Genomic DNA, 27,318 nt, shown 5'->3' with positions numbered 1-27,318 from the left:
TATTTGAAAGCAAAACTATAAACTGGGAGAGAAAGTGACAGGCTTCATATTTTATCTTCAACATGTTCGAGTTTGAACATGAATTTCCTTCCTTGCATATTTTGTATTGTGCAAGTACTGGCACATATTGATGTATCAGTCACAAAGAAGTATGAGTCTCTGCCATGCCTGGTTTTATCAACGATGTTAACTAAGAGCAGCAACTCAAGCATCTCTATAAATATTTTGTAGGCAATACTTCAGGTGTTGACTGAAAAATCTTGTTGTTTAGATGTAAAGGAACTTAAGGGAATGAGAACTTAAGTCAAATTTACACAGTAAAACAAAGAAAAACTATTTTAAAAATAGGATGTAAAAATCACCTAAAATACCAAAAAATATTATAAATTATCCAGATGAATTAGAAGGTGAAAATTGGGAACAAAACTTTGTAACTCTATCAATAACAACAGTGGGAAAATGTTTCAGGATAAAACAGTTTATGATACATTTCTTCTGTCTCTACAAACTAGAGACATTACACCACTGGGGAAAAAAATTCCCTCCCTATCATTCAGTACTTCAGTCTGTTTAAGATCTCAAACAGTTACTAAAATAGCTACACTTCCTTCTATCTAAAGTAAAGCTAATGAGGTAGCCAGATCATCCAAATCAGATAGGGCTCTCCACTGCAAGTGATTTTTTCAAGAAACACTTCTTTTTAATGACAAAGAGTTAGTTCAGATCATACGCCAAGTTACTAAAAACTGAATGCAGGAACAAGCATTTCTTATTTTTGTTTATGCTGACAGAGGCTACAAAAATGCAATACAAAATACATTACCAAGTATGGGGAAAAAAACCCTGACCATGTGTTCCTAGTGAGAGACCACAGGAGTATGGAGACATGCCCAAAATGAGAAAGCCAGAGCCCATCTGCTTAACACAGGGCTCTAAACCAAATTGAGCCCTGCACTGAATGCACAGTGATTTTGGCAGTGTTGTGATGGCTCCAGCTCTTGTTCACATGCAGAGTTACACTTGAATTAATGTTAATAAAACTGCACACCTCAAACATTTTCCTTCAAAGGCAGAGATGCACTTCTTGGCTGCCTAAGGGAACTGCCAAGGGGCTGCTGCACAGGGATGATGCAATTCTGACCTAAATACTACAGCACTGGTCATGGCATCATGATTACCTCCTGATCTGAAACACCAAGAATAATGAAATGAAGCCATTTTCAGACACACTGACATTTCTGGCACAGAAGAGGTGTCTGGAGCTCCTTTGAATGCTTGATCATGTTTCAGATTGTAGGTATAATGGAATGGAATGGGATAGGCTGTCACCTGCCTGTGAAGTTTGTCTGTACTCATGCTGGAGGTATCCACACTAAGACCTTGCCCATGTTACAGCTTTTGATCGTGTTGTACGTCCCACCTACAAAGTGTGCCTGACACCTCTGAGAAGGATCAGCTGTGCTAGCCATGAAGTCTGTAATCCATCTTTTCCTTTCTCTAATGTTCATATACAGGTTCATTTCTATGAGAGACTGATCTCTCTATCTACATAGAGACCATGCAATGGATGGTAGGGCAAGCACGACAGACAGATCAGGAATTCCTGCTCAGTGCCATGTTCTCATGCTCTTTGCTTTGCTCTGTGCAGGGTGAGCAGCAGGCCTTTCAATCCTGGCTGGAAGAACTCTGTGGAGCTTGCCACAGTGATAAAACAGTGAATTCAGAAGGGATAGCCCTATCAAGGGAGCTCACTGCATGTATTTGCACCCTGCACCTTTAGAAAGGCTGAGAGAGCCCAAGTGCTGTGCTCTGGAGTGAAGACAAGACTAGGTCAGTCACTATCAGCTGAGTTCAGGGGTCTGTGAAACCTGCTGTTAGATACAGCTGTGCAGCCTTGTGGAGGTAACTGAAGGATGTGAAAGCTGATCATTTTAAGCAAAAAAACAAACAAACAAACAAACAAACAAAAAAACCCCAGAAACCAAAACAACATTGAATGTTCAAGATTCCACACAGTTAAAAACTGAGTGTTTTTGCTTAAATTCAGCACTAGTGACAAGGTCCTAAATTAATGCAGAGAAGCTGTAGCATAATTCCTTCACAGAATAAGCTGTTTCTGTAACACACATATCTTCTTTTATTCTGTAACTGAGCTATGTGAAAAATAGTGCCTTCTTACTCAGCAGTTTTGTCCTCTATCAGACTCAAATCTGCTGACTTAATGGCAACAATAAACTTTATTGCTTTATAATCCTTCAGGGAGAATGTGCTAGATTCCATTTCCAATTATTCATCAGACAGAACTGACTTCTGAAGTCTAGGGCAGAACCAAATTCTGTGTAACTTGTACTTGCACAGCTGAGCAGCTGTAATGGAGAGTGTCAGCACACGCCTGCCATGGTGGCTTAAGCTGGAACAGAGGAGGAGTTTTCTGGCTCCAGCTGCCTACCTGGCCCCTCTCCCAGCAGTGGTCACAGCTGGGAGGGCTTGCTGCCTTGTGAATTATTTATAGAACCAATGCATTTTACAGACCAGAGTGCTAGAATAAATTGACATCAATTTGGGCTTAATCTGATATCACATATATGAATACCCAGAGGGTACCACTTATTCTGCCTTGTCATTAGTGAGAAATGGAGCAGCATTTCTTTCCCACCATCTCCAGTCCAATGCATTAAAAAATAAAAGACCATGCCTCATCTTTAGGGGATATTTAAGCTATATTGACACCTTTACAATTTTAAATGCCTAAAAACACTGCATTTTCAATGAGTGTGTGTAAATGCCTATTTCGTACATGTTGCCTATAATGTTTCTGTAATAACCATGACACCATATTTGGAAAGATTGCTTTGAAATTCCAAAATACAGGAATTTTAATTTCTGTTTTCAACCAGATTATCATCTTAATAGCCATTAGTACATAATTAAAGACTACCCAGAAATATTTCAATGGATTTGAAAGTCACAGGATAGGAGCTAAACAATTAAATTCTCCATAAAGAAAACATACCAAAATGAAAAGTTACTACAGATAAGTAGGGGAATCATAAAAATTTTTAAGGATGCTAGATGACACTTCAAATGGTGGCAGTTCTTGTTAACTGAGATATAACAATTTTATTTATTTAATCATGAAAAAGACCTAAGCTACTGGAGAAAGACTGAAAATGCACAAGAGGGCAGTGTTTTCCCTCAGAGCTGTGGGCTTTGACATCATGACTTCAAGCTTCCTAACAATTAGCCTGTTGTTTCTAATTACACTTTTCAGATCTTTCAGACCAGCCCTTAAGAAGTTCAAACGGAAGACTGAGCAAGAGTGGCTTCTGATTAACAAAGACATTTAAAATACATGGTAATATTTATAAAAGAGTTATGATTTCCATATTAAACCAAATTCCTAATTTGATTTCATGGCTTCAAAGCACCTAATGCTTTACCTTGTGTAGAACTAAAGCAAGTGAACAATCTTGTGCATGATGATGAATTTTTTACAGTCATCCTGTAGTCTGAGCACATGTCTAAGCAGTTCATACACCTGGCCCTTGAAGCAATGCTATAAAGATCTTCACATGTGCAGCAGCTCTTGAGATTGTATATGGTGCCAAAGGAATTCTCCACGGTCTTGCAAACTGCTTCTACAGAAAACAATTTTGATTTTCTTCTGCCATTGTCACTAGACGTAGCCAGTGCTTCTGAAGGATTTTTTTTCATTGAAGGTAGAGTTTTCTTCTGCAACTTACCACATTTAGACCAGGCTACACTACACACCTTTTGTGCTACTGCTCTGTCACACCAGAGTGGGAACAAAACACATTCCAAAGTAATGCGGGTACAGAATCACAGTCCTTGGAATAATGCAGGTTGGAAGGGACCTTTGTAAGTCATTTGGTGCAATTCTTTTCTCATATTAGACCTAATTTCAGGTTGTTCAGGGTCCTGTCCAGATATATTTTGAAAATATGCAATGACAGAGATGCCACATTGTCTCAAGTCAAGTGGTTCCAGTCTCATCACCTTACCTGTCAAAATTTTACTGCTTCCGTCCAGCTGAACCTTGCTGCAATCTGTGACTGTTACTCCTCTCCTTTGTCCGTACATCTCCAAAAAGAGTCTTGTTCTATCTTCTCTACAAACCTCCTTTAGGTAGCAGTAGATGGCAATCACATTCCCTCCTTAGCCTTCTTTTCTCCATGAGGAACACACTCAACTCCCTTAGCCTCTTCTTGTATGTCATATGCTCCAACCCCTGATTATTGTAGCACTTCTTCACTAGACCCTCTTCAGTTTGACAGGCTGCCTCACGCTGGGGTGAAAGCCTCAAAACTAGACAGTATTCCAGCTGTTCCTGAATGATGAGCAGAGATAAGCAAAGCTGGACATGGTTTTGCTAGCGGAGTACACTGCCATGCCAGCTGCTGACCTACCTCTAACTTCATCAGGACGCCTAAGCCCTTCTCTGTTGTAATCCTCCCCACACAGATGGCACAGGTGCAGCTGTTCTGTTAAATCATAGTAAAAGATATGCACACCTCATCCACAGATGAAATCACCTCACCATAGAAGGAAAGCAGATTAAGTTGGGCATAATTTCCTCTTGGTAAATCCCTGGTGGATGCTCCAGCCACCTTTTCTTTCATGCCCGGAACTTGTATGTGTCTGGTTTACTTAAGTGAACCCCAACTCAATCTCTACAATGGGCAGTATCTCTTGCCTTCAAACTTTCCTGCTAAGCACAGACCTTGACAGCAAAGGTCAAGGCCAAGACTTTCCTTTCTACTTAGGCTCTTTGCTGGATTTGGCTTCAGTCCAATATCTTCCTTGGTGTTCTTTTCAATGTATGTCCAGGAACAAATCTTACTACCTTTATGTTCTTTACCAGTTTCAATATCTGATGAACTATGGCCTTTCCATAATCCATATTGCCTATTCAGTAAATGCTTCTTACATTCCTCCAGGGGTAGCCCATCTTTACATCCACTTTCCTTGCACTTATTTTGGTCTTCTTAAGGTCACACAGGAGGTCCCTTTTCAGTCCAGCTGGCCTCTTTTCATGCCTTTTTTCTTGCACACTGAAGCGAACCATTTATTTTGCAAGAAAATCTCCCCTGCCCTGTGACCTCACTTTATACTGACAATACTTCAGCCACTAATGTGGTTAATGTCATTTTGGAAGGTTGAAGAATTTGACTAGCAAAATAACAATTTGCTGATGTGTTATAGCTCCACAAGATGGCTGATGGATTAGGATTGTAAAATCTTTTGTAGAATTAATAAGCCTAAAATTGCTTCCAAGAGAAAGCTTTAAAATTCTCTGCTTGAAGGCATAGCACCTCTGAAAGGAAGGATCTGTTTTAAAAGGCCCACTACGAGAGAGAACAAACAGCCTTACTGCTGCATCTACATAAGCTGCAGGCAACAGGGTGAAACACAGGTACACAAATCATCTACATCCAATATTCCAAACATAGCTTTCACTACAAACTACTGCACAGCCAAGAATGAGTTATGAAAACACATTGCCCATTTTAATAAAAATTAGGAAATACCTTGGGGAAACATTACTGCTGGCTGCAGTAACTTTTCCATCTTCTGGCTCACAACTACTTAAATTCTAATTTTGTAGCAAAACTACAGCATTCAGTGACAGTGAGTTCAGTGACATATATATTTAGGCTCCTCTTTCACATGAAGTTTTTAGAGGGGACACTTGTAAAGAATGAATTCATATGAATTGCAGCTGAGAAACTACTGAGCAGTTCTTCTCGTGGGGCTACTCATTTTGACTCAATCTATTCTGTCATCTCTGCTGATGGGAGAACAGGACAGAGCATGGGCCAGAGTTTCATTGTTCCACCACTAGTACTCTCCAAGCTGAGGATGGCATTTTAAGGTACCAAAGAGCTGAATTTCAGTGGAAATGGGAATGTTAAGCTCAGAACCTATCTCAGAGGACAAAGAACAGAACAACAGATGACTCACCTTCTTCCATCAAACTACCTCTAACCAAAACAGAGAACAGTGAATTAGGCTATAGCAGCAGCATCAACAAGAGTAATTAAAAGTAATTATATAAAATTAATCCCATAAAAAAATAAATTGACATGAGACAAATATATTGCTTTTGCCTATCAAGAAGTGTTTTGTACTGCCCAGCTCCAATAACACAGTGACTTATAAGAGTGCTTTGTTTTTTACATATGCATGGTTCCACTGAAATTAATGTTATTACTTGTAGGAAGTTGCCTAATTTGAAGTAATAGCACTACACAGAATGCCTGAAGTTACTAGTTTGTGCATGGTTCTGCAGGCTGGAAATCTACAGCAGCATATTATCACTTGCTCTGAGCCAGTTAATACTCATGCAATAAAAATATTTGTATGAACACATACAGGAAGTGTAACTCACTGTGAGAAACTAAGTACTGACAAAGCAGGAAAATTCAGGCTTATTCAGTGTAATGTTCCACCCTCACAACAATGTCCACTAATATTCTTGCAAGTCAAATGAAATATGAAAAATTTTAATAGAAATATATAAGGCTTACTTGTGTTTTGTCATCTTTAGATCATGGCAAAAATGGCTGAAAAACCTTGCATAGAATAAGTGCATAACTGCATGCTCCTTGCCTCCAATGTACAAATCCACAGGCATCCAGTAGTCTGCTAAGTCACTATTAAAGGGCCTGAAAAAACACAGTAATAGAAAAAAATCCAATGTTGAAAAGAAAGATCAGCACTACTAAAGTAGTTCATCATCCTTGACTGGACAACACTGTTTACTGAGAGCAATGCATATGTAATAAAACTTCCATTTTGCTATCAGATATTTTTATTTTTTTAAGAAGTGAAATGCTTATTATAGACAAAAATTTAATTTCCGCTGATATGTAGATCCACAAAAAGATTATTTTCCAATATTTCAGGCAAGCAATTACCTGAGAAAACAATGAAAATGCTTGACTGCTCTTTAAATTATTTTTTTTGTAAACACCCTGTGGCTGGCTTTAAATTTTTTAGTATTTATTAAGCTTTATATACAAATATATTAGAATGAAAAATAAAAAACATGACCACTTAAAAACAGTTGATTTTTTAAATTGACGGCTAGCACTGTTGCTGTTAGGGAGCAATGATGCAGTTTAAAGCTGCAGAGCCCTCTGCAGAGTGAAATGGGTTACAGCACTCCAGCTTAAGGATGCTGGATGAAATGACAGTAAATTTGTCGTGTACAGCATATTTACTCTGCCGTTGGAGGTCACTTGAATGGCTTCCCAGCATTGCCTACTGCTTTATTACATATTTCCATGTCTCCTGTAGTGGGCCTGCAAAATGTCATTTATACAGAAGTTCTTCTCTAATGTAGACTTCAAGCCCCACTCTAACAAATTTACTTGTTTTGTCAGCCTGTCTGATTATTCCACCTGTCATTTTTGTTGCAGTGACACTTTCTTCCTCACAGATGAGCCCAGAAGCAAATCATGGATCTGGGATTCATGTCTTTGGTAGAACAAATCAAACCTAACTTGTTCATAGGGTTCCAGAAGCAACAGAGTAATTCTCCTGAACTGTACACGAGTGAAATATGGTTTATAGAAATAAAGGGTTTACATACGTGAAGCTTAATTAAAAGAACTAACTAAATAAATCGAACGCAGGAAGCAATTGAGTGCAGAAGTCCACATAAATGTTCTCGTTTCAGTGTAAAACAGATTAGACTACACTAAGCTGTTACTTTGACAGTTGGATGTTACATCTGACTATTTCTTCTTCAACTTCTGGAAACGTCCCTCTTGCCTACACACAAAAAATACTTCAAACTGTCATAGAGAGGGAGAAATCTGCCTAACTCAGTCATAGTAATAATATATTCATGCTATCACTAGAAAATAATTAAAATTGGCATGAAATAAAAGTGTTCACAGAAGATTTTTCTCTGGTTTAACCAAACTAGTGCTGCCAATAAAAAAAAAACAACGGTCCAGCAATATTAAGTCACTGAATACATGTAGTATGTTCCCAGACAGTGCTCTGCACAATAAATAAACAAATACATGCCCAAACAGCCCATCATGTGGTGTCAATGTTTTAAAATGCAATTCTTCCCGTCTTCCTCAGACTACATAGCAGGGATGTTGCACTAATTCCTTTTTGGAAAGAAACAATGATATCAAGCAGCGCTATGAAGCAGAAAAACAGCTAAATAACTACATCTGTCTTCCCACATTCTCCATGATGCAGACACTAGTCCACAGCACATGAAAAATCTCCTTTCATTAATTATGCATGTAGTGGAAGTGCTGACACAGCAGGAGATCGCTGTGATGCTTCTTCACTTGAGGTCTGTGCACAAGGAAATGGCAAGAGCCATCAGAATTCAAAAGGAGAAGTGAAGGTGCCAGGCTCGGCAGCTGGATGTTACACTGGAATATTCCTCTTCTTAGCAGTGGAACAGCACTGCCTGTCCACACACTGAACTACTCAGTGCATTCCCAGGGAGGGTACACTTCATGCAATTTACCAGTCTCAGCGTCCTGGCAGGTTGACATTCCTGATGGCAGCCCCCACTAATGACTTCAGCTCCTCAGCTGAACATTTTCTCTGTGCCCTGCCTGATAATTCCCGTTCATGCAAATTTCTGCTCCTTGCCCTGTAGTTCCTGTGCTTACATAGTTGTGTTTACACATCCTGCTCTTCTAGATCTCCTGACATAGAAGCAATCAAATACCACATTTTTAGACCAGCTCCATATATTGTCCTGGTTTTGGCTGCGATAGAGTTATTTTTCTTCTGAATAACTGGTACAGTGCTGTGCTTTGAATTCAATATGAGAATAATGTTGATAACACACAGATGTTCTAATTGTTGCTGAGAAGTGCTTACTGTAAACCAAGGACTTCTTGGTCTCTCATGCTCTGCCAGAGAGCAAATGCACAAAGAAGCTGGGAGGAAGCATATCCAGGAAGACTGACCCAGACTGGCCAAAGGGATACTCCATACCATAGACTGTCATGCCCAGTATATAAACTGGGGGACTCGGCTGGGAGATGCCAATTGCTGCTAAGGGATGGGCTGGGCAGCAGTCAGCAGATGGTGGGCAATTATATAGTTCATCACTTATTTTCCCTGGGTTTTCTTTCTCTCTCTCCCCCTCTCCCTTTTATTATAATAATTATTATCAGCACAATATTTTACTTTGTTTCAGTTATTAAACTGCTCTTATCCAAGCCATGATTTTACTTTTTTTTTCCTCCTCCTGACTGTCCTCCCCAGCCCACAGGGTGTGTGTGGGGAGTGAGCAAGCAGCTGTGTGGTACTCAAATGCCAGCTGGGGTTAAACCACACTACATACCCTGTGCTGTGCTCAGGCCCAGTGGGCAGGCACATAATGAGGGCAGTACAGGGATTTACACTGCCAGTAAACTGCAGCTGGAAGCTGGAAGCACCAGAGTGTGTGGTCTCTTTGTTCCCTTCTGTTCTGTGTGGCAGGCTTGCTCCCAGTAGCCCTGTGCCTGAAGCCCTCACCTGTCTGTGTTGTGAGGGTCAGTGTACCTCAGGTAGTACCAAGCAGAATCAACAAATGTATCCATGGTATCGACTTCTCGCCGTGCTGCTGCCTTGCACCTGAGCAAGAGAGGAGAAAAGCTTTTTTTAGGTAAATGACAAGCTTAGGAAAAAAACCCTAACAAACATGGAGAGAGTGGCCACAAAGACATTTAGATTGAAAACTGACCAGTCTGAAGAGTGACATGTTCAGAAAAGGTTCAACAACAGTAACAGGACAGACTTTTCCCCTCTCCCTCCCAAAACATAGCAAAAGCAAGCTGAAAAGAAGCCTGAGCAGCCATCACATCCAGCAATAGCAGAAGATGGCCACACTGGACAGGCCTCTCAATCATGGAATTTTTCGGAATTGCTATTTTAAAAGATACAAAGCACAGACAACTGTACTTTGCCATAAAGTTAATGGGTACTGAATATAGATCACACTCGTTAGGTACCATCAGATTTAGCAGAAAGGTCAGGTGGTTGCTTCTCATTGATTGTCTGTACAAAAGTCTTTGCAGATTCTATTTGTTATCTCTAGAAAAAATTAACTTAATTTTAGCTTTCACAGAGATCAAATCTCTTCTAGACTTTGTAGCACAATTTTAATTTGTGATTACAGCAAATTGGTTTTTGCTTGTAATTATATTGGCAGCCCTAAGGAATAGTTTCAAAATAGATTTTAGAAACTCTGGTTACTTTCTGTTAATTTCTCCTTGAATATTTGTTGTTTGTAGGACCCAATAATCACATCTAATAAACTTCCATTTATTGTAAATGATCCCTCTTAAAACACTTACTATTAAAACAATGGGATTATTCTAATGTCAATGAAACTCGCAATCTGCGACTCTTGTACATTAATGCCACTGATTATATGTAGGAAATGTACACAGTTTATAATTGTATGTAAGTTTAAATGTATATATGTGTGTAGTAAGTATACATAATAAATGGAGACTGGCTATTTCACATATACTAACTGCGTATTTAGTGCCTGATCAGTCTTGATGAGTGAGCTGCAACATGTATCTCTGTCTGCCTGATACTTCAGCTTGGTTTGCCAAGGCAAGTTTACAAGAGCATCACCACTTAACATTTTCCTTCATTCTGTCTCTATACCTGGTCCTCCTCTACATGCAAGTTTTTCTTCCAATGAGAATAATGTAATAAAGGAGTTTTACTTCTAACTGGTTTTTAGTGTAGAATAATTATTTTATTAAATGGTACACATAAGCAAAGATTTGGCCAATGTAAAAGAATGGCTTTCCTGTCAAAGGAATTTTAATGTCATTGAACCATAATTACATCTTCTTCATGCCTCTGTGCTCTAAATGGACAAGGCTCAATAATACAGAGACAGCATGGGCATCTTTTAGAGTTCATACCATTTATATCAATATTGTGATTATAGATACAATACTGTAATCTCATTAGACAATCTTCAGACAACTAACACAATTACCTGGACTTGTATAACAAAGAATAACTTGGGCATCTCCTCCATTCATGATTGTTAACATTATTGTCACTCAAATACTCAGACTTATGTATCTTTCCATCTGGCTTTCCTTATTAATTCTAGATATTAAATGAAACTAATAAAAAATCCTATTACTGGAGAGAAGAACTAAAGGAAGGGATGATGTAACTTCTTGGAGCAAGGAAAAGCAAGGATGACTGCACACGAAAGTAATAGCTCAAATGATTTGAAACTGTAGCAGACATGGATGAGCAATACTGATGATAGCTGTCAAATAGGTGAGAATTAGGAAGACAAATAAAAATGAGAATTAAAAAAAATTAATATCAGAAAGCTACCACCTTTTAGGCTACGAAACTAATTCTGCGTGACTTTATTTCCGACTAAACAAATGCCTTTGATTAACTTCTATGCAGTGCAGCCACAATAACTATCCCAAAACCATAAGGATTTGCTATACATAAAAAGTATGTTATTGCCTGGAAAACAACAAAATAATTTTTAACTAAGGTTGTGGGGGAAGCCAAGAGTGCATACAGTGACTTCAGTCACAACAGGAAAATTTTTCAATTGAAATTAGGAATTGTAGACCAAGGCATTTCTGGGGTTTTTACTAAACCTGTGGATCTTATTCAGTAAGGCTTCACTGCAAAGGTCACACTTCAAAATACACTAGTATGTGCAATTTCAATAGGCACATCTGAGAAGAAATTTTCTATGCAGAAACATGAGAGTAAAGGTCTGTTTTACAAAGAATTATATATGATCAACAAAGTTCAAAATACATGTTTCCAGCGAACCATGGAACTGCTAATATTAAAATAAATGTAGATGTTATGAATCTGCTGAATTATCAGTGAGAGCCTTATTGCCATTTATATGTCTGATTTCCCTGCCTGGCAGCCTGATAACATACTTCTCATTTGGTCAGTCTGCTAGGAGCAGCAAAGCATTGCACTGCAGATGAAAAATTTCTCTGGGATACCTCATATTCTACCAGTTCCTCTCACAGAACCTATAGACAGACTTCAGTGTACAGAGCATCTAAGCAGTCCTCAAGATTACACAATTGATTTTTACAATACATCACTCACTACCTAATTTAGACTTTTTATTTCTTGAACAGATAGACTACAAACAATAAGGATTACAGCAATGACAAGATGCATTGACTTTCAAATCTGAATTACATGCTATCTGTAAGGTACAGTTTCATGATACAGATTAATATAGTGGAGGGAACACTTTATTATTGACTATTGCAAGAAAATGAGCAATGTTAGTTTCCTTAACAAGAGGACGAATTCAGTAATCATTATAAGCTTTATATGAACACTGATGAAAGATAATTAAAATAACTGTAGTAAATGAAGTGAGAAATACTGTTAAAAAATGCGAAACTGAGAAAATTATTCTGTTTTTCCCTTTTTTCTTTCCTCTTACTTAAAACCAGTGAGTTTTGTTTCAGCGTATTTATGACAAAATAGCAATGGGCATTGAGCGTTGCAAAGAGTACACAGAGTTTTACAGAGCATATAAGAAAAAATCCCTGTGCTGGGTCAAACTAAACATCATTCTGGAGTTGTATTCTGTCTCAGAGCAGTCACCTGCCAATACTTTGGGAAAGCACACAAGAAACAGGCAGGTGCAAAGTAAACCTCTCCCAGGCTGCAGCAAATACAGCACTGACTCACCTCGGACAGGAACAGTTCACCCATTCTGGGGCACTTTCCAAAGGTGAGGCTCCCTTTCCTGTGAACGTGGTCACAGTGGGCAGCACCACAGGTAAGTCTTCGTAAGGCACGGGAACGGTGCCGCATGCCTGGCAGTGAATGATTGGAATGGGCGTTCCCCAGTACCGCTGTCGAGATATTAACCAATCTCTCAATTTGTCACTCGTTAGGTCTCCACCTATTCTTTTATTTTTGGCCTGCTGAGTAACGGCTTTTAAAGCCTTCTGCCGTGTCATGCCGGTGATCTGATGGAAAAAAAAAATGATATGGAAAAAGAAGGAAAAATTTACAGTTGCCGTCAGTAAAAGTGCAAGAACGAACAAACAAAAACCAGTCAGTTTTCTGAGAGTCAAATAAAATAGTTTCCCTCTTACCACTGGTTAACATCCTACTATCCAAGAGACTATTCACATACCAGCTGCTCATTTGAACCTTCTTGCTTAAAGGATTATGTTCTTGATGGTCTGAATAGAAGAAGGCTGAGAAAGAGTCTTGTAGACCCCTTCAGTCATTAATGGCAGATATTTGCATTTAGTGCTCATATCTTTTTCAGCTGCTGTACGCCAAAACTTTCAGAATTCTATCACGAACATAAGGTAGAGACTGAGGAAATCCACATGTTAAACTGCTTTCCTTCTCCTGTGCTCATTTCAGGTTTTTCTATGCTTGCTTTCATATACATTTTAACCACTTAGACCCTACCTGGGATGTAATGTGTCTGCTATTAAAACACGTATTTTCAAGAGCTGTATCTAAAGATAAGATTCCTATGTCTCTTGAGGCATTCATGATACCACAAAGGCTGAAGCCACATTTCAAGGAAATTGTGGAAGAAGGACTAGTAAAAAAAATCTATTGAGATTATGAAATAAGAATCAACTTTTAACATAGGTTAAAGTATTCAGTTTCCATTATAGAACTAAGAACAATACAGAGGAAAGTTCAATCTTCCTCTCATGTACAAAAGGAAAAAAACTTATTTTATTGCTACAGCAGAGCCAGCATATTTCATCATTAAATTGTTCTCAGAAATGTGGTAGCATAAGCTTGGCTTGATTTAAAAAAAAAATCCCTTTAATCATACAAAGTATTTGGCACTCTTGAGAAAACAGATTTAATTTGCATTGTTACTGTAAGTTGGAAAGAAATCCATACTTGTACACCCACCTCCGCAGAATTAATGACCTTCTCCAAACCATTTGGCAATGTCTCAATGACTTCAGTGAAAGAAATGCCCAGATTCTTAGCTACTGCAGCATCTTCTGCACTAGTACTAGGAATTCCTGGAAGGGATGAAAAACCATTTCATTTCTATGGCACTCTCTTTATAATGACTCACGTTTTCCTAAAGGAGTTAAAAAAAACTATTTAAGAACAGTAAAAATGGTTTTGTACTCTTTAAGCTGTGAAATTCAAACAGCAATAATTACAAATGTATTTCTCAGTTCCTCTGCAATTCAAACGTTCATCAATGTCCCATCCTTCTTTCAGAGAAGTTTGAAAATTTGATGGTTCTTAAAAAACTATATAAAGCTATAAAATTTGGATAGAATTATAGAATTTTCTATATAGCCATATTATCTAAATATAATATACTTAAACAATCCAAATTTTAATTCTATTTGCTAATATGATAATCAAATACTCAACAAAGACCAGTCTTCCTCTTTCAATATTAATGTCTTTCTAATTTCATAATTTATTAAAACATACCGTAATGTAACAGTCTCAAATATTACTATCCCTTTAACTTACTATGAAAGACATGATTTGTTTAAAAACTCAGGGCAATTATGTATGTTCAAACTGATGTTCAAATAACATCAGTTTGCTATTCAGACCATAACTAGTGAGAACACTTCCTACAGCTATTCAGACGAGTTACACAACTCACACTATTTAAGGCTCCCAACGCTCTCTTTTCTTCTGCGTTTTATTATTTGGGACAGTCATGCATTTTAATTCTACTCTGGAGGGTTACCTTTCACAGTGAGTTAAGAAATTTCTTAGTTTGCTTTATTATCACATGTATTCTGAAATAATATTAAGATACTAACAGATTTACTAAGAGATATATCTTTCTGTGTATTTTTCCCCTTCCATGGTAATTTAATTAATAATTTGAACCATTTCGAAAAATTACTGTCATCTTTAAAAGGCAAAGAAACTTATTCCAACAGGACAATGCCAGCATTAAGTTGGTGAAAACTACACACATTAGTTCTCAAAATATTTGCTGAGCACATTTGAATTATTAACTAAACCAGCTTAACAGTTGTCTTAGTTCAGGCAGTGAATGTCTGCTATATTTTAACTCTGCCAATATGTAGAAGTTTGGAAGCAGATGACTAAAGCAAATCAAACAAAACTCCCCTGTGACAAGTAACTCCTTAACTAGAAAACCACAAAATTGCTATTTTCTATTTCCAGCAGATGTACACTCTTGCCATTTCAAGAACAAGGTTTGTATCTTAATTTGTCAGAGAGCCCTGCAGTCTGCAACAGGTGACTTCACAATATGCTCTACAAATGAAAAAAGCAGGTCCCACTTTTTGGTCTGCTTCCTTTTGAAAAGACGATGCTATTAATGGACACTGGCAAAGCTCAACAACTGGCACCCATGGCTTCCCATGAAGAGCTGTTTCCAGACATATGGCCAAGGTATGTGCCAGCAAACTGGAAGATTTTAAGGAAAAATAAGGTTAGATATCTCAATTATTTGGCTTCTCCTATATGAGGAAAATCTTTGTTTCTCAAAAACAGATTCAAATCTAAAGTGTAAGATGTGAGCATATTATAAGCAAGCCCAAATGGATAATTTTCATCAGCTCTCTGAGGGTTATCCAAGACATTTTTGCACACTCAGCTGGTTTCATTCAGTCTAGTTGTGCAAAAATAGCCAACATAGGCAGCAGTGAAAGCAGCAGTTCCAGGATAGGACAGAAGTATCAGCAACAGGGAGGCAACAACAAGGGTCAAGGGATAAGGAATGCACTGGAAAAAGGGAAGAAGACATGACTGTTTCCCATTAGGACTGGCACAGAACATGGCCTTCCCAATGCAGCTGAGACCATGGCAAAGCACAGGATTAAACAAAGAGCTTGGTGGGTACAGATTAAAATTGATATGGCTTTTAATACTCTATACAATTTCAATTTTTACTTATTTGGACAATCATATTATCTAGGAGTATGTACTTAGGTGCCCAATTTGGGGGACCAGGCTCCATATCCAGGAAAGGAGTAAGACAGGCAGCTTCATAGGACAGCTTTGAGAACAGAAGCTTACTGCAGCTGATTCAGCATCCTCCAGCAACACCCTCCCCCCTCCACCTATGGATCCTCAACTCTAAATCAGATGCCTTAAATTATGGGAAGTCTACCTTGAGAGATAAAGGATCTAAGATAACTGTCCAAGGCCACCTGAAAACAATTATTACCTATCCTGAACTATTTTACTGGCCTCAAAACAAATATTACTAGATAGCAGTTAAAGCTGGAAGTTTTGTACATTTACCATCTGAAGCATTTCTCTATAAGGATGTACATAATTTATGTAAACTTAAGACACAAAAAAAGGCCAAAAGTTAGGGTTGTTTGCCAAAAAGTGTACAGTTCTGTTTTGATTAAGGATGCTGAAAAACGGCTAAACACATATGTTGTAGGTAACCAATTTTATTAAGATATGCAGATCCTCAAACTTAGCTCATTAAATGCACTAATTCTGTAATATTTCAATTTAAAATTATCATCCTGTAAATCTCTTCACCCACATAGATTCCACACAGCTCCTTTTCCCTTCTTTCTTCCCTAATGAAGAACAGAAATCCAAAATCCAGGAGAGAGAGCTCTGTATTCAAATATTTACCACAACAGTATCTTGTGCTCCAACGCAGCAACTGAAAAACCATACTATTCCACTTTCATATCTAATGTCACATACCTATTTTAGTATCAAGAAAATTATCAAAATTGTTTTTTGCTGAGATGACTACAGGAATCTCCTGATTGGTAAGCAAATTCACAGCTGTCACTGAAGTAAGTGAGTCTGAAAACAAATGTATTGATATGGTAAGTAAAATAGAACAGAAGATATGCTAAGAACATTGCTTACCATTACAATGCAGTTTATCTTAAACTTACATGAATTTTAAGTAACAGTTTTCTTTAAAAAAGAAAGAAAATTACAAACCTATTCACATTTCAAAAAAGCTCAGATTTATTAAAACGCTCAGTAAGTCAGACTGATAATTCTTCATGATTAGAAAACATACAACAAGCACCTGTATAAAAACAGAGTAAGATTTGGATTATAATGAAAAAATGGAGTCTTTGATCAAAATACAGGCTGCTGTAAAGTTGTTCGAATCGGTTTTAGTAATCCCTGATTTATGTACTCGCATACAATGCTACAAAATCCCACCAATAATCAGATAAAACTGCAGGGGAGTATATATCCTTATGATTTAATTTCTTACAGAAGAACTACAAAGCATGTGAATTTTTTTTTTTTTTAGCCTGTGTTAGAAAGCCACCTAAGTAACCTATTGATTTCCAAACAGGATATTAATATTCATATTACAGATGAGGAACTCAATGTCCACAAGCAAAGGGAGATAACAGTGGAGAGAATTAAGGGTGAGAACTAATAAACTCAAATTGATTTACAATGTACAGATTGGGTGGCTCAGCAAGAAGAATACCAAATCTGAATACTCCAAATTTTGAGGATTCAAACCCCAGATCTCAATATGGGCCTATTTCTAACTTTTTTTTTTAACTTTGTGCCTTTAAGTTGATGATAATTACAATCATTAAAATATGGGCTGCTAAGAGCTTCTTTTTACCTTTCTTCATAGCTAAGCTGAGGCTATGAAGGCTTGTATTGCAATGCATAAAATCTGCTTGAAGTAAAGTAACAGCAATTTTGAGAACAGGGCTATTCTATCTCATCATGCTTCTTAACACAAATGATACATTTCTTTATTTCTGATTACTGCTTTTCCAAGTTTTAGGTGTCTGAGGTATTCATATTATAAAGAAAATTTCCACATTCAAACCACTGCACACAGCTTTCCTCTGTTTAAAAAAAAAAGTACAAAAGGGACAATTTCATTTTTTAAAAGCAACTAACCGAAAAGAGTCATGAGCAGGAAGCTGAGTGGGCAGGACACTACTTTTAAAAATAACTTCTCTCTTCCACCCAGAAATAATTTTCATTTTATGCTGGAACCCCAAATAATAACTGCAGTTTATGAAGGTACTCATTTGCTCACATCATTATCATTGTAACCGAAAAGAGAGAATGGTACAAGTACAAATGTAAGACAATGTATGCAGAGTATTATAATGAGATAATTAACAACGTAATGGTCAAATCTTTATCTCAGGCACCTCCTCCTGTCAAAACTACTAGACTTACCAGATTCTAAATTAACATACATTCTTCTAGGCAAAAAAAAAAAATAATGTTGGACAACTGGTTATTCCATCTATTTAAATAATAGTAGCCTAAAAAACAGACATGTACTTCAAGACAAAAGGTTTTAGAATTTTCAATTGCTCTGCTGTACAGTAGCTTTTTTTTCTCTCCTAGAAAACATAAAAACATACCCTCCTAATTATTTAAATGAGGACACAGTGAATAAAGAGAATTACAAGACTATGCGCATTGAAAAGAAAACAATTACACTTAATTAAATTAAAATTTCAGTGTTACTGAGGAATTTTTTAAAAAAGTCTTGGTTAATGTGAAAATAGGGTCTATATAAGGCCATCCAAATATTTATATTTATTTAAATGCCATTTTTGGCCTTTCATACGTAAAATGCCAATCTTAGCTAATTTCAACTGTAGAATGTCTATAAGTATATTCACAAGTAGCAGGAGTATACAATAGCAGAGTTATGTGGAATTGTGCCTCTTTTTTGAGGACTTTTGGCTGTCATTTTTCAACTGAGAGTTTCTTAATTTAACTCAACCAAAAGCTTTAAGCTTATTTTTAACAGACAAACACAGAAAAGCTTTTGGAAGTATTTCCACTTAAAAACAAATATAAAAATACACCATTATCCTTGTTAAAAGCAAATTTTTGACTTTTGTGGTTTGGCTTAAAGCACAAGATCCAACAAAGGTACAGACATACGTGTGGATGTGTGTTTCTGCAGTTAGTGCTTTGATTTGGCTCAACTGCTAGAACTGCAAATTTGTTCTCCAAAATTCTTCAGGCTTTGCTCACCTGCTAGAAAAGGGCTTTATGTACTCAACACACGGCTCCATGTTTTTTTTCTACTAGCAAGCAAACTTTTTAAAGGTAGAAATAAAATACTTTAAAAAGCAGGTTCTGTACAACCAACACAATTTCCCACAAGATGCTGTTGAAATCAGATGTTACATAGACAATGAAGCTTCATCTTCACCAGTAAGGGAAAGAGAAAATATTGAACATCAGCTTGAAGTGGAAACAAAAAATATATTTACTCTTGTTATTTCCAGGTTTTCCAAACAACAAAAAATACTAATCTATTGACCTCTTTAGATTCCTTATGATAGGAAAAAATCATTGCTGGTGCAAGAATTAGCTCTGCTGTTTTTGTGCTAATGATGAGTTACCACACAGACATGAGATTTTCCAATGGGCTGACACAGTCAAATTTGGACTATTCATTTCTGGTAGATAAGGAAACAAGAATCTGTTCCATTGCTTTTATATACTATCAAGTGTTACAGTTATTATAAAAAGAAGAATTCTAGCATAGCTGCTCTTGCCACATCTGAAGCCAGGACAGGCTGATGTGACACTGTGTGACATACAGCAAGAATCAAAGGCCTGCTCACTCTCAACAGGAACAGCCCCTGCTCAGCTTGATACACATTCTCTAAAGATCATTCTCTATAACTGTTGGTCTTCTACAACAAATTGCAGTATGAGAAAAATAACACCTTTCCCTGGGATGATCTCCCTCTGAAAGACTTCCTTGAGAATGCCATTCCCATGCAGCAGTCTGTGAGTTGGTAAGATATATAAATGGGAAGCTCCATAAATGGCTTCAGGTGTGTAGGTATAAGCTGCTAGCTTTTCTTTGGTTACTTTGCCGTTAACCTGAAAAAGAGCAGAAAAAAATTCCCACTGGAAGTGCAGTGGTTACAAATTTCCCTCCCTTTTCATACAGCTAAGGAGTCTACATCACCCAAAGAAATACACATGCCCACTACAGAAGTTTTCCAGAATCAAACCTTGACAAAACTTATTTTTAGGTTTTGAGAAAGTAGCTTTAAGTCTTGCCTTAGTTTATCCAAATATATCTATAAAAATATAATTCTAATCCCATATACAATATTGTACTGTGCTACTGAGATAGACCCAATCCCTGGCATACTTCTCTGATGAAGTGCATGCTGCAGAGAAATAAAATAATAAAAGGTCGCACAACAAACAGTTGGACATAAAATGCAAATAGTAAACTTCAAAGACTTTAGGAATTACCACTTGGAACTATCAAAAAGGTTTAAATCTTAGATCAACTATATGGGGGATATATGTATACCATATGTATATGGGGGTCTTGGAAGGAGATTTTTCTGTAATAAGTATTGGTATAAATTTTCAGAAACAATTGATAAAAACAACTTTAATACAAAGCTATTTATACAAATACAAATACCAATACTGCATCTTTTAGCAGGGTGCCAATCAAAGGTATTTAAAAGGTTTATCACAATTTGAAGTTCCGAAAAAATCAGTACTTTAAAATAAGAAGTCACTTTTAGAATGTTAGACCAGAGTAAATAATCACAATACAGCTTTGAAGTACAAGGGCTGAAATTTGATCAGGGTCTCTGAAATTCTCTTCTGTCACTACCATATTCATGGAGCCTTGTTCACCTCTTGACAAAAAAGGGAAAATCTGAAGTCCTTCTGTAGATAATGATTTTTTTTTCAGGTTTCCTTTTCCTTCCTCTCCTTCCTTTCCATCTGGAGTTCTCTGTAGCTCCATCACTACCTAATGGTGTGGTTTCTGTTATTTTAATTATGGTATACAGTAAGTGAAATAATGGACAAATGTAAGCAAAGCAGCTTGCCTGAGGTTAGCCTGGGTCTAACAGAGAGGGTATCATGCAGAGAAAAGTGAAAGCCCAACTAGACCCTAGCTGACATGTGCAGTGCTACTTGATAGTGCACTTGGCACAAATGTTCTAGCTTTTAGGGAAGCTTATTAGCTGGCATATATTTTGGCATAAATATACACAGCCAATTTGCATCGACTTGAACACACAAAGCCTTTCCCAAGGAGGATAGCAGGGAGTATCTCTTCAACCCTCAAGTGGTGCTCTTCAGGAATCTGTGCTGGTCTGTGCATGAACATAATCATAATCTTTTTTAGGAGGCTTCAAGCTTTTAAGATCTGAAAATCCATTCCCATCACACATTTCAGGAGTTGCAGTTAGCCCAACCAAGAGAGCAGCAATTCAAATTTCTGACTTACCTTTAGCAAGAAGTCAAGAGAGCACCCAACGCAGTCACCTATCCAATTTGCTTGCATTTCTTTAATACCATACCATTCAGGGAGATCAGATAAAGCATCAAACATGGCCTTAAGCAACAAAAGAAAGAATTAGGACATTCAGCTTTTTTAAGCATATGAATTAATTCTATGGGTTTAATTATAACTAAATGTATATAACTGTATAACTATAGCAACATGGTAAGGTGCTGATAAAAACATTGGAATAGGTAGTTTTATACTGCTGCTACCTCAAGTTAATCTCACTGAGAATAGAACTAATAAAATGGTACAAGTCAGAGGTATGTCACTGCCAACAGAGACCCTCTGTTTTTAAAAGTGGCCTTTCTTTTGAATAGACTAGACCTTAAGACACAGGAACAAAAAACTTAGATGAAAACAAACACAGACAATATTCTCAGTGGTTGTAACTTCTGGGAAGTGTAGGTGACCAGTTGAGCGGAATAAGACTTAAGAGATATGCTTGCAAGTATGAAGTCTACATTTAGATTAGTTGTTTTAGACAATAGCCTAGAGATGGCAGTCTGACAAAAGGTGTGAACATGTCCTAAAATTTTCAAGCTCTGACTTAAAATAACATGATAGTTTCTAGCTATTTTTTCATATCTGGTATTGATATTTTACCAAGCACAACAGGCCATAAAATTGATTGGGATCTTTAGCTTGTGCCAACCTGCAAAAATAACATTAATCATAGTAACAAAATTTTGTATTAAAACTAAAAAAAAATGTTATAATAATATAATTCTTATCAGCAACCAGCAATGAAGCTGGTTCTAGAGGGGTCAAGGATCTAGAGCAAGTATGATGAGAAGTGGCTGATGCACCTGGGGATGTGGAGAGAGAGAAAAGAAGGCTCAGAGGGGACCTTATCACTCTCCACAACTGCCCAAAAGGAGGCTGTAGTGAAGTGGGAGTCGGTCTCTTCTCTCTGGTAACAAGTGACAGGGCCAGAGGAAATGGTCTCAAGTTGCACCAGGGGAGGATACTAGAAAAAATTTCACCATGGAAAGGGTCAGCAAACATTGGAACAGGCTTTCCAGGGAAGTGCTTGAGTCATCATCTCTGGACGCACCACAGATGTGGTGCTTAGGGACAGGGTTTACTGATGGACTTGGCAGTGCTGGCTTAATGGTTGGACTTGAGGATCTCAAAGGTTTTTTTCCAACCTAAATGGTTCTATACTATGCAGCTATGAAGAAATCAAATGTTGCCTCCTTTACTAGCCATAATGTTCAACTGCCAACTTGTAACTTCTATGTATACTTGCACGTAACAAGAGATAAATCTATATATTTATGTGCTTTCTGATGTGTGGAATGGAAGCGTGAAAATCTATTCCAAGTCAACTAGTATTTGTCTGAAGAACTTGAATAGCATGATTTGAATAAATGGAATCTATAACAATGTAAAGGAGAAGACAGACAGGTAACTTAAAGTTCATCTCATTTATCACTTCATAACACTTCATATTTTTGTTATGAATACTGTGACTGTCCAAAATTGTAGCAGTGCATGCTATGGTCAGTTGCAGCTACCTTCCAAAAGCATCTGTAGGAAGAGGCACGCAGCCTGGCACACCATTACCCACACACAGGCTGCAGATGGTAGGAGAAAGCTGACGAATGAAAGGATGGAAAGGATCTTGCATATGGAGTTCTGACGGGACATGGAACTGCATTATAGCAGTCACACACCTAAGGGATCCAGGAACAAAAGACACAGAATAAAGGACGTTCCAGGTTTAAGTTTGGGGAAAGAAGGGTGGAGCAAGGCATCAGGGCCCAATGGGTACAAAGGAAAATGGTGCAAAGGTGGGGTAAGGTGTGGACACACACACATTTAGAGAGCTAGGGAACTACAGCTTGGAATTCTTTTCAGGCCTGGATTTCTCCTGACTCTCAGGTCCATTCCCAGGCTGACAAGCTGACTGCAGCTTCAGTTAGGGAGGCAGTCTCCCAAGGTGATAAAATGGTGAAAAACAGAGTGGAATTCATAATAAAGATTAATACCTGGTGTCTTTCCCATGGGATACATCCTGAGGTACTGTCCCAAGGATGTTTTTCCCAATTGTCCAATGAACTACTGTCCTGTCCTAGCTGCATGTAACACACTTTAAATACAGACTGTCCATACAATAAAGTTGGCCTTTTTTCCCTACAGAGGTCCGTGTGTGTTGCTGTCCTTTCTCTCTCTTTTTAGCACAGTAACCACAGTAAGGGACCGGGGAAACCAACAGGGTAACAGGGATGGAACACTGCAGTAAACCATGGCAAATGCAGATCAGGAGAAGGGAGAACATTCTATGGAATGACCATATAGGAGTAGCAAGGGCGGTCTGGGCCAATGAGAGATACAGAACTGGAGTATATCAACATATAACTGCAAAGGACTATGGGGGGAAGCTTTTTGTCACCTTATCCTAAAGGCCATTTTGACGACTCGGCGCCTCTTTTTCCAGGGCATGGAGACTGTTGTCTCCCTGGCAGGCAGACTCCTGGGCCTCCACACAAAATCTTTACTTCGGTAAAAGTACAGCCAGAGGCATGAGTCACTTGGACAGACAGTGAATATGTTGAACAATTATAGTTAAACTCTAAGAATAAGGCAACATGTTGAATAATTTCTCCTTCAGCTTTGACTCCCAACATCAAATGTGCAAGCTCTTTATTATCTCAGTATTTACTAACAACCTGCAAGGATGGACAGTAGCTACTATGTGCTGCTCGAACTAAACAGTAGGTAGGTGGATAATTAGTGAATGCAGACTGAATTCTTCTCTAAGAATGTGCTTCAAGTTCTGTTTTAATGACATTCTTAAATAATTTCAAAGATCCATAAAAGTTACTGTAAGAATTAATTTTTTAGTTACTGCTCTGTTGTATATCTGTCATTCAAAATACAACAAAAGGCATGCCCTTTGTAAATCATTACACTATACCACCACTTGGGATTTTTATTGCTTTCTACATATTTAAGAATCAAACCAATTTATTGATGACTTATAAATAAAAGAATGTTAGGCTTTTGGAGGAGTTTTTATCACTCTATATCTTTTATCTGTTTTAACTCACAATTGCAAACATACTATATCACAGAGAATTCAAAGGTTTGAGTATTCTCATTAATTGCATTGTTCCAGAAACAACTAAGCTTTATCTACCATGATCAATCCATGTACTTATATAACTATGAAAGAATAATGAATAATTGGAGATATATAGAGAGATACATACACAAAACACCTAGATATATTCTCTGTAAGAACTTTATGCATTTTAGAAAGCATGAAATTGTATCAGTACACGCAGAACTGGCTGTTCACTTTAGGTATCCATTCTAATCTACATCACATTTTGTTGGCAGAAACAGCTAACTGTGCATGTGTTCTACTGAAACTGTACAGTCTGTAACTCCTTGCCAGCAAAGCTTCCTAGACGTTTTTTCATAGACCCAAGATTGTCAATACCAGTGTGATAATGATTTTACTCTAATTAATTTGCCTTATTAGAAGTTACAGGATACAGTTTGACTTAACCCAATTCTTTTGATAATGCATTTACTTCATGCAACTAAATACAGGAAGAGCCAACTTTACTTCATCTGAATGAAGATAACTGAGCTTAATTTGCATGATGATGCAGCCTAGCAGGGTTAGCAAACCTAAACCCTTTAACTTAATTTATACATGAACAGTTTAGTCTTATACAAAACAAAAAACACAAGCAAACAAAAAAACTTCAAAAATGTTCAAAATAGAATTATGATTCTCAGTTCTTTGTACTCAATGTACTCCTTAGGTTTCTTGTCAAAGCAGGTGAAGCAGAAAAAGAACATGCAAAACACAAACAATTTAATTTACCTGCTGTTACAAAGGCAAATAATATAGAGTATGCACACTGCTAGCATGTTAGGAAGGGTTTCTGATTGGTAAATTAATGTAGGATATTCCCTAGCAGGAAAGCAGAGAAACATTAATTCTTACAGACATGAATGCACTCGTACATTCAAAATTTATCTGTGCAAACTAGAACCTTTTAAAAGACAGCTTAAGGAAAACTCTTAAAAAAAGCTTTTCATTTTAAAATCCAATTGCACTACACCCTACAAAACACACACCCACAAATACAAGCTAAAACTATCATTAATATAAAAAAATTACATGTAGACTATTTGGTTATACAAAATTTTTCACCAATGCTAGCGTAGAAATTCCTGAATATTTTAACTTAGTCTTTGGGAAGTTAAATATTAGCTCCACTGAGTTTTGCTTCCATGCTCTTTTTAAAAAATCACTGCCATATTCAGTAGAACATTTTCTGAATCATTAGAGTAGTCCTATGAATCCCGCTCCAGTTGTTATTTTGCAATTTGCCAACCCTGGCAGTGTTCAAGACCCTGTTGGATGGGGCCTTGAGCAACCTAGTCTAGTGGGAGGTGTCCCTGCCCATGGCAAAGAGATGATCTTTAAGGCTCATTCCAACACCTTAACATTCTATGATTCTATAATTACTGATAATTTCCATTAAAAAAAATCCAATCCTTAAAAATGTGTATACAAGCTCTAGTTATTTCTGCCACAAATTTGTTAACTAGATTTGTTAACACAGACAAGACAATTAGCAAGAAGACTCCCAGCACACAGGCAAAAGAACAAAAGTAAAACCATGTTAGAGTCAGTAGGGAACAAAGAACAAGAGCAGCAGTTCAATCCAGTAAGAACAGAGTGATAAGATTATAAAATAATCTCAATTTTCAAATTTCTGATGATAACTTAATAGTGAGAAATTTGGAAACTTTAGGTAGCAGAGTCTTTCTGCTTTCATTTTTTTATTACTCGGGAAGAGACAAGAAAACTGCAAATGCAAACATTTAATTACAGGAGAAATTACTCCCATCTTAATTAAACACAAGTCAAGGAATAACATAAATACATTTTGGCAGTGTTTCAGATCTAAAGATAGACTCAAGAAAAGCTAAAGAAATCAAAGTTGTGTTCAGGGATAATAATGATTTAAAGGCTCTTCTACCTGAAGAAGTTGGAGATTGAGGATAAACCAACATTTCTTTACTCTTTCAGAGTATGCAGAAAATTCTGGCACAGCCAGAAGATAAAAGTCAACTACCTCAGATGATCAGAGATTAACTAAATCAAGATGAGTTTGCTGAAAATTCATCAAAGACAATGATGACCAAGCCTGAAACTAGAAGTAACACATTGTATTGTGTTTAGTCTAGCTGTTTAGTCTGCTGAGGATTATGACAAAAACAGAACTTCAGTTAAGCAATTTTCAGGCAAAAAAAATCCAGAAAATCCAAGAACGTAAGGTCTTTACAATTTCCCAAGACCATCTCAACCCCAAAAGTCCTCCTGCTTGTGGTTCAAAGAAGGATTCAGCTGCCCCTAAAAATTCAGAGACTTCATGAACTAAAATTTTTAGTAGATCAATACCTACTAATAATTTCACACTTAGTGAGAGTAATTAACTGCTCTATGATAGTAAATGAAATAAACTGAAAAATCCAAATATAAGCTATATAGTCAAATGTATACTCTTTTTTAAATGAAGACACTTCAACAAAGTTTGACAGATCTGCAAAGTAACAACAGGATCAGAATAAAAAAATCAGCAAAATGTTGCATTTCAGAAGAATTAAATTAATTAACAAAATTAATTTTCATTCTACTAAATTACAATAAAATTTAAAAGCTTTGCTTCTGAGGAAGAGTCAAATAAATATCCAAGCTCTGTTTAGATTAAAATGAAATTCTTTACTTTATTCGATCAAACTCCCAAAAGAGCAACCAAATATAAACTAAAGATTACATTATATAATTTAGTAGAACTTAATATATTAACATACATTAAAGTACAAGAAATAAAAGCTAGGCTGCCCACTATTTTATTTTGCACTCTATTGCACTGTTCCATCTGTGTTATATGGTACAGCTTCTGCTGGCATTTAATATCTCCTTGTTCTACTATTTCTTTTTCTCTTTCAGTAGTTTCTGTCTGTACTATTGTAGGTCA

At 37.1% G+C, this 27,318-nt stretch overlaps 1 protein-coding gene across 1 annotated transcript in view; it reads right to left on the bottom strand.

Moving 5' to 3' along the window:
* Positions 1-27,318, bottom strand: part of LARS2 (leucyl-tRNA synthetase 2, mitochondrial) — an 83,035-nt gene that overhangs the window by 21,192 nt on the left and 34,525 nt on the right. The window contains exons 8-14 of the mRNA XM_014889646.2: positions 21,248-21,355; positions 19,704-19,863; positions 16,705-16,809; positions 13,930-14,045; positions 12,724-13,007; positions 9,526-9,624; positions 6,549-6,686 (exon numbers count right to left, since the gene is read on the bottom strand). Of these exons, the coding sequence (XP_014745132.1) occupies positions 6,549-6,686; positions 9,526-9,624; positions 12,724-13,007; positions 13,930-14,045; positions 16,705-16,809; positions 19,704-19,863; positions 21,248-21,355 (1,010 nt within the window). The remainder of the gene's footprint in view (positions 1-6,548; positions 6,687-9,525; positions 9,625-12,723; positions 13,008-13,929; positions 14,046-16,704; positions 16,810-19,703; positions 19,864-21,247; positions 21,356-27,318) is intronic.

This window comes from Sturnus vulgaris, chromosome 1 (assembly GCF_052056855.1).
Source record: "Sturnus vulgaris isolate bStuVul1 chromosome 1, bStuVul1.hap1, whole genome shotgun sequence".
Classification (NCBI taxonomy): domain Eukaryota; kingdom Metazoa; phylum Chordata; class Aves; order Passeriformes; family Sturnidae; genus Sturnus; species Sturnus vulgaris.
This window is presented reverse-complemented; position numbering and strand designations above follow the sequence as displayed.